The 7,759-nt window shown below is 49.6% G+C and overlaps 3 protein-coding genes across 3 annotated transcripts; all 3 read left to right on the forward strand.

Annotated features, from left to right (window-relative positions):
* Positions 1-2,823: 2,823 nt before the first annotated feature.
* On the forward strand, positions 2,824-3,927 carry F5J12DRAFT_772346 (P-loop containing nucleoside triphosphate hydrolase protein; the record flags this gene model as incomplete). Its single annotated transcript, XM_051742264.1, has 3 exons — positions 2,824-2,853; positions 2,904-3,103; positions 3,156-3,927. The coding sequence occupies 3 exons, from the start codon at positions 2,824-2,826 to the stop codon at positions 3,925-3,927; spliced, it is 1,002 nt and encodes a 333-aa protein (XP_051596843.1).
* Positions 3,928-5,391: 1,464 nt separating this feature from the next.
* Positions 5,392-6,321, forward strand: F5J12DRAFT_725248 (uncharacterized protein; the record flags this gene model as incomplete). Its single annotated transcript, XM_051741618.1, has 1 exon — positions 5,392-6,321. One exon carries the CDS (start codon positions 5,392-5,394, stop codon positions 6,319-6,321), a length of 930 nt encoding a protein of 309 aa, XP_051596844.1.
* Positions 6,322-6,720: 399 nt separating this feature from the next.
* Positions 6,721-7,759, forward strand: F5J12DRAFT_851470 (uncharacterized protein). The gene has a single exon (XM_051746544.1). It carries the CDS (start codon positions 6,763-6,765, stop codon positions 7,528-7,530), a length of 768 nt encoding a protein of 255 aa, XP_051596845.1. The 5' UTR covers positions 6,721-6,762; the 3' UTR covers positions 7,531-7,759.

Below are 7,759 nucleotides of genomic sequence, written 5' to 3' on the forward strand. Positions count from 1 at the left end.
GTGATTACATCTTCTTTGTGCGTGTGGCGGGGAGCCGACGGCACATTTCTGTTTCGCAGACGTCACCGCTACTAAAGTATACTCACCCGAATCTGTCACGTCTCTTCAAGAACACGCCATACTCTGCGTTCGTGAATGCGTAGCCTCACCAACATAGTTGCGAACTATTGTAGAGGCCGAAGATCCCTTGTTCTCTGCCGTTAGCACACCGCAATGGTTGTCAACTTATGGGGGGGACGTTGGCACATCGACTCACAGGAGAAAACGCTCGGACTCATCGATGAGGCTCTTGAGCGAGCACCACGTTGGCCCATTCGGAAGCTTACCGCGACATATTTGACGTCACACCTTTCGGATATCGGAACAGTGTGCGTTGTCGGAAAGATTGGAGAAGGAGATGGCAAGGAGTAAAGAGTCTACGGAAAAAGTTTGTTATTCGCGATCAGGGCATATTGCTACGATCTCACCAATGGGAACGGAGTTTGTAGCGCTACAGGTGACTCCATTCGATCTGACAACGAAACTCGACAACGCAAACTTCTTTGCTCCCTACACGTCTCATAACCCGATTGACCATTCCAAACACCACCGTATCCTCCTCTTCAACTATTTCGCGCAACTCGAGGCGCTGGCGTTTGGCAAGACCGAAGAAGAGGTTCGTAATGAGCTCGGCCCCAATGCGAGGGAGGAGGTCGTGAAGAGTAAAGTGTTTGAGGGGAACCGTCCGAGTAACAGTATTTTATTCCCGTTGTTGACGCCGAGAACGCTCTGCGCGTTGATTTTGCTGTATGAGCATAAGATCCTCGCGCAGGGCGTCATCTGGGGTATCAACTCCTTCGGTGCGTATCGCGTGTCTGCCGTTGTTGGTCGTTGATCGGCGATACCAACACTACCAGATCGAATGGGTGTTGAGCTTGGCAAGGTCCTCGCGAAGAACATCTTGGCGCAGTTAAATGCGCCAGAAGATGTCAAAGGCCACGATAGTTCGGTACGTCCTGTCACCCTCTTCATCTCGATAGATGTTTGACTTGAGTGTTGTATAGACCACGGGTCTCATCCACTACTATCAGAAACACAGGAAGGAGTGAATATGAGCGCGTCTCCGAGCGAGCGGTATCAAAACAAATTATTCGTTGTACTATGAGCTTAGATGTAAGTTTTTGGCAAACCTGTTCCCCAGCTACACTTTCGTACCTATTCAAGATGGTCATGACATTTGACGATGATTGAGCTATCGAGCCTGTGCATGTGGACTTGAGATGAACGAAAACCTCAAATGCAACAACCTGGATCCAGCTTCGTGTGGCTTACAGTAATGGACTCGCAGGAAAGGCAGAAGGCGTCCAATGGGTTCAAGCAAGGCTATTCGATCGACAATGAGGAGGCGGCCAAGTTCTTGAGAAACAAATATGTGAACGGATGCTCACGTTCAGCGGATGACAAAAGAACATCACATGCGGAAAACTCGCTAGAATCCAATATGCGAGTGCGAAGTACGCGTACAGCGCGAGGAGAGGGAGGACGAAGGTTGCGAGCCGGATGAAAAGTGTCTTGAGTTCTTCGTTTAATTATGTATTGCTCACGAGAAAAGGGTGCCTTGGTAACGGGTCAAATACCACTCCGAAAAAGAATATACGCCTCCAATGGACACGAAAATATCTATGCTTCCCTCTAACGTGTTATGGATTCCGGACTTCCGGTTGTAAGGATATACGCCTGGAAAGGGTACGTACGTATGTTACGTCGCATACGGTCGTCATTTTGGGAGTTGTTTTCAGACATTAGGCAGGAACCTCCGTGTGATGTGCGAGAGCGTCACGGCTACGACAGTGATTTGACGAGCGCAGATAGGTGACTAATAAGAACACATAAGCTTGGTGCAACGTGAGCTAGCGATGCATCAAGTGGTGCAACCGCAGTGACCTCAGTCAATCACATTGCTAACGATAGCACTGTGGCCGCATCTTCAGCCCGTTAGAAGAAGTTCTCCAGTCGAGGTTTGGAGGTTTTCAGGGGGGCTCTATGTTGTGCATCGGGAGGAGGGAAGCTTATCTTCCGCTTGTTTCAGCCACGCGTACCAGCACGTACCATATACATGTCGCCTAACAGCCGATGGCGCAGTGGGAGAGAGCCTCACGAGCAATGAGCTAAGCTCGAAGCAAGCTGTGGGATGATGTAGCTGCTAATGTACATGCGTCACGCGCAAGTCACGCGCAAACCGACTCTGACCATGCTGACTCAGCACTCAGCGGCTGTGCTCCCCCCAGTCTTCGCCACGACTAGATTGGCGCTTTGGCTCTCGTCCTCGTGTCATGTCTCGTTATCAAGCTTTCCTAAATGCGAGGTCAAGTTCTCAGGGTGTGTTCCATGCCGATTCCCCTCCTTGAAGCGGACTTCCGTGTTCCCTTTTTTCTTGATGTCGCTCTCCAAGGTAACCCAGTAATCCTGCATACCCTCTCTAGGCTAATAGCGGACACAGGCTCGTTCTTTGTCTCGGTCTGCATTAGGGAATACCTATGACGCTTCCTCTTCATCTACCCCGTTTGCGGCCCTTGGGGACGTCAACTACTCCTCATGTCCTTTAAGTGACGTACCTGAATGGAATGTTCGTCATACACCACCAAGGGGTGACCAGGATGTCCAGGCCTGGGAAAACAGCTCCTCCTCCCTCAAATGCCAGTTCGGTGATAGTGTAAATGATCTAACTGCAATCCCGACGTCTCAGCTCGGGGAAATTGCGATTGATGAGAATGATATCATTATCGCGTGTGTAGGCATCACTCCCCGTATGGATGTTTAATACTAATGCTCGATGCTAGTGTCATGGGTCCCATTGGCGCCGGAAAAAGCACTGTGAGTATTCCACGCGTGTTCACAAGCTCATTCCAATTGAATGAACCCAGTTTGTTGATCGCGCGGTTGGAAGACCTACTGTAACTGCCGGTCATGATTTGATGTCGTATACAAAGGAAATTCGCCCGGTTCGATATCCTCATTCCGATGGCATCCGCAACATTGTTTTAGTTGATACTCCTGGGTTCGACGATACGTTCATGACAGATGCCCAGATTCTTAGGGAAATTGCACATTGGTTAAATACAGCGTAAGCTATCCAGCTTGATTGTTGAGCAGTCTCGATTCTGACAACGTTTCAGCTACAAAAAGAACCTCAAACTGAGCGGCGTGTTGTATTTGCACCGAATTTCAGACAATAGGGTTTCAGGAACACCGTTAAGGAACTACAATATGTTCAAGGAACTATGTGGAAAGGAGAACTTTAAGAATATCGTCCTCGTTACAACGATGTGGGATGAAGTAACTGAAGAGGTTGGCTCAGCACGCGAAAGCGAACTGCGGTCCGACTTCTGGCAGTCCATGATCAACTTGGGATCAACTATTCATCGCTTCGACGGGACAATGGAGTCTTCCTGGAAAATTATTAGTTGCCTTTCCGTGGCGCCACCACTTCAGCGCCGTCCACTTCAAATCCAGCGAGAAATGGTTGATAAACATGTGCCACTTCATAGGACAGCGGCAGGAAAAGCCGTCACGGCGACTTTCACTGACCTGATGTCGGGTGTCAAGGGAGTTTTCAAGCGGCTCAAGAATAGTACAAAGAGGTCTCGTAGCCGGGTTCCACCGGATAGCAAGCGTCTTCTCCAAAGAACTTCGTTGCTTTCGAGAAGTTCATTTTCTACCTCCTCCGATACCTCCTCCAATAGTCGGTCTGTTGGATCGGGCATCATAAGCCTTAGCAGTTCTGGAACTTGCAGCACAGAGGGCTACCGGGGTGGTTTGGTTCGGGTAATTCCTCTTCTGCAAGCTGCTCTTGGCGTGGCAGAACTTGTTCGTATACCTCATCTCAAGGACGTGATTTCTCCATCTCTCAGCATTGCTCTGTCAATTAAGGTGAGTCTTCGTCGCTGACTTCGCGTCGAGAAAGACTTCATGCCGTCCTGTCCCAGGCCATGACGGGAACGCACCACGTACTTCTTCAAGTCTTGCAAACTGCTACGCTCCTGGTTAACGCAGTAACTGAAGCAAGACTGACGAGGTTATCGGCAGAGATAAAGACAGCAATCAAAGGTTTTGCAAAGTAAGAAGATAATGGATCATATACAGAAATAGGATGACCGTCTTCTACCTCTTAGGCATATGAGTGATGTGCAGGGAATCGTCCAGAGTGTTGCACAGAGGCAATCTGAAGTACGACGGGTCCTTCGATCGACAGATGCTCGTGTTATTTCGGCCTGTGCGAATTCGATGCGGCTTGTATGCGATGTCCTCCGCGTGCGTGAAATGACACACTCATGTTTGCTTGTAACTGACAACTTCTGCAGTCGACACCCTCCTTAAGAACGGGCCTCCGCGCCGTGGATGATAACTTGGGAGCATTAAAGCGGAGCTTGGAGATTGCAAGTATTCTGTCCCTTTCTTTGCGTGTTGTGGCTGCCTTCTCACGGTCATTTATGCGCTAGGACATTTGCAGTTGCGGCATCCCCAGAAAGCTCGTGCGACTCGTCTCATCTGTTCAGAATGTGTATGTAATCTTGTACGTGGCGGCATACTTCCCTAAACGTCAGGCCTAACGTCGTCAGCAGTGTGGTCGACCCTGCTGAGGCTGGCAAGAGTTTGGTAATGTTGGCATTGATTTACAGGCAAAACTTCCTAAATGAGTTCTAGTTCGCCAACCGATTATTTGAATGCCACGGTATCAAAGTAACGGAGATGGGTCCACATTTTACAGAGCATGTCAAAGCATTGAGGTGCAACCTCATGAACGGCCCAGTCAATATCGTAGTTGTCAAGATACCCTTATTCCATTCGAACCGTGAAGATCTCGATCTCGATTCTGAGAATGCGATGATTAGTTGGTTAAAGTTGGGTGTGACAAATGCCCTTTGATTATAACGTTTTAAATACTGCCACAGCTTGTCCGAAAAATGTCATTCTGGAATTCTCTTTCTCCACTCGCTCGACTCGGATCCGACAGATTTCCGTACACTGATGTTACAGCGTTTCGAGTTGCTTGTCAAGCGTTTTTCTAGCAAGATCACGGTTCCGCCCTGCATTTATGTGGTGCCGACTATCAACTTGGACTCGCTTCTTCCCGACGAAACGCAGAGCCAACGGTTGTCGCAGCTCAAAACTATGACGGAAGCGTTGAACGGCAACGGAAACAGGAAATGGCATGCATCGATGTTCCCTGAAGTCTTCAAAGGCCAACCAGAAACAGCGTGGAGTGCGGCACTGTTGCTACTCAAAGATATAGCTGAGACTCAGGTACATCGCTCTGCACCGCATTCAATCCATCTTGGAAATAACTGTATTTTCATGCATACGTAGGCAAAAGTGACCGCCCCCCTCCCGAAGGAACCTGCCTTGAAGCGCATGTCCGCGCAATTCCCAGACGGTCACTTAGCTCTGAAAGATCTTGCCGATCACCTTATCAAAGAATTCAGGGGAAGGGAAAGGAACGTTGATTTGGATGCGGTAATCACGCTTGGGCGAACTGCACTGGAATGTACGCCACCAGAACACTCACAACGCCATTATGCCCTCATCAATCTCGCCGACCTCCTTTCCGAACGGTCCAAGAAGAAGAGAACGAAAGAGGATTTGGACGAAGTAATCATGATAAGACGAGTTGTGTCGGAATACATGGTCCCGAACGACCCACATAGACAAAGAATTCTTCTCGAACTCGACGACTGCCTTCACGAACGCTTCAGGAGGGAGGATTCCATGGCAGACCTGGAAGAGATCATATCTCTTCGCCGGGCTGCATTGGAACGTACTCCTCTGCCGGATCGATGCAGACCTCTTCTCGACCTCGCTAGTGCCCTTCACGAACAATTTCAAAGACAAGGCCCAGCGAACATCATGAGTGAGGCTGTTAGCCTCGCGCAAGCTGCGTGGGAGCTTCACCGCCCAGGTCACCCAGATCATGTATTATCTCGAGACCTTCTCGCGAGTTATCTCAAAACGAAGGTTAGAGCAGGGTCTGCTCCTGCTCATGTGAAAGAACCAGGGGCTAGCTCTTCGGGCTTCAATTCCCTTAATATCAAGCAATTAATCAAGAGGGCTGTTTCCAAAACAGTTGAAAAAATTCCCCACCGTTTGTTGCACACGCCCACTGGCCTTTTGTGTAACCGGGATGCGCAGGTATCCCGTTTCGAGGGCAGCCATCAGTACAAGCAACTGCTGTTGTCCACCTCTCCGCTCAACAGCCAGCAACTTGTAACGGAGATCGATGATGTGCTCTCAGAGTTCTTTGAATTTGCCACGCTGTCTCACAAGTGGGGGATTCGCGAGCCGTGACTGCGCGACGTTGAAGGGAAAAATATCTATGACTTAGGCGGCATGGACGGTCTGGCGAAACTCCAGCACTTTTGCATTCTCGCTTTGGGGCAGAATTTCCAGTGGGCATGGAGCGATACTTGCTGCATTGACAAAGATAGCAGTGCCGAATTGCAGGAAGCGATTGGGTCGATGTTTTCTTGGTACCACCAGTCATCCCTGACAATTGTGTACCTTTCCGATGTCTTCGATGCTGGTTCGCTTGCCAATAGTGTCTGGTTCACACGAGGATGGACACTTCAAGAGTTGTTGGCTTCACACACCGTCTTCTTCTTTACGTACGACTGGTCTCTCTACACGACGAGTGACACTGCGAACCACAAAACAGACCCTACCGTGCTCGAAGAGCTCCAGAAGGCAACGGGAATAACAAAACGGCACCTTGTGGATTTCTATCCGGGCATGGATGACGCACGAACCAGACTCCACTGGGCATCAGGCCGTGGTACCACTCGACCAGAAGACATTGCCTACTCACTTTTTGGAATCTTCAAGGTTCACTTACCAGTCCTCTATGGCGAACCTGTGGAGAATGCCCTCGGACGCCTCCTGGCAGAGATCATCTCTCGTTCTGGAGACATTTCGGTTCTGGATTGGGTTGGGGAGGCATCATCGTTCAATAGCTGCTTCCCTGCCAATCTCGTACCGTACCAGACGGTACCTGACATCCAGCTGACCCCCAGTAACCCTGCTAAACACAGTGACCTGGATCTGGAAAAAGCACAAAAATTGTACAATAACCTTGCAAGATTACCGCGGGCCAAATTTGTCAACAATAAGCTTGTGTTGCCCTCCATCGCCCACCCAGTCACTGTGGTCAAACTACAAGGGACCTCAACTAGACACTCCGACCGTTATACATACGAGATTCATGCATCGCGCCTTACGCCCCTCGAGCTCACACAGTCGGTCTACCTTGATGAGGATGCCTGTAGATATAGTCTTGTTCGTCCTTGGCATCCAGAAGCGCTCCCGACGCGAACCGGTAGCAATGACAACGCTGTGTGGGAGCTGTTGGAACAGCTGAAGCAACCATTCAACGCACTTCTACTCAAGGAGTTGCGTCACAATGAGTACAGGAGAGTTGCAAGCGACTGTATGATTACTGTTTGCCCTCAGGATCTGGTCAGTGTCCTAGATAGTCAAGTGCTGATACCCAAGATTGTGTAGGAAGTCTCTCTTACCGAAAGTTATCCGCATCACCGAGGGCCCCTTTATGTTTTGTCCTAGCATGTGTGTCATTTTATACCTGTACACGGGAGGGTACTGTAGGTACCACGAGCGCGCAAAGCATGTCGGACCCTCTGTTTCTGTATGCAAGGGTCAACCCAGGTAGCCAGAATCTGTATGGAGTTCGCAAGTATGAGCAACTAGTATTCATCTCGTTGCGACGTCGAAG

This window comes from Pisolithus orientalis (genome assembly GCF_024613125.1).
Source record: "Pisolithus orientalis strain OTSU chromosome Unknown F5J12scaffold_34, whole genome shotgun sequence".
NCBI lineage: Eukaryota > Fungi > Basidiomycota > Agaricomycetes > Boletales > Pisolithaceae > Pisolithus > Pisolithus orientalis.

Bases quoted from the DNA above. Each gene is read 5' to 3' on its own strand.
- F5J12DRAFT_851470 (XM_051746544.1), top strand. From the start codon at position 6,763: ATGGATGACGCACGAACCAGACTCCACTGGGCATCAGGCCGTGGTACC.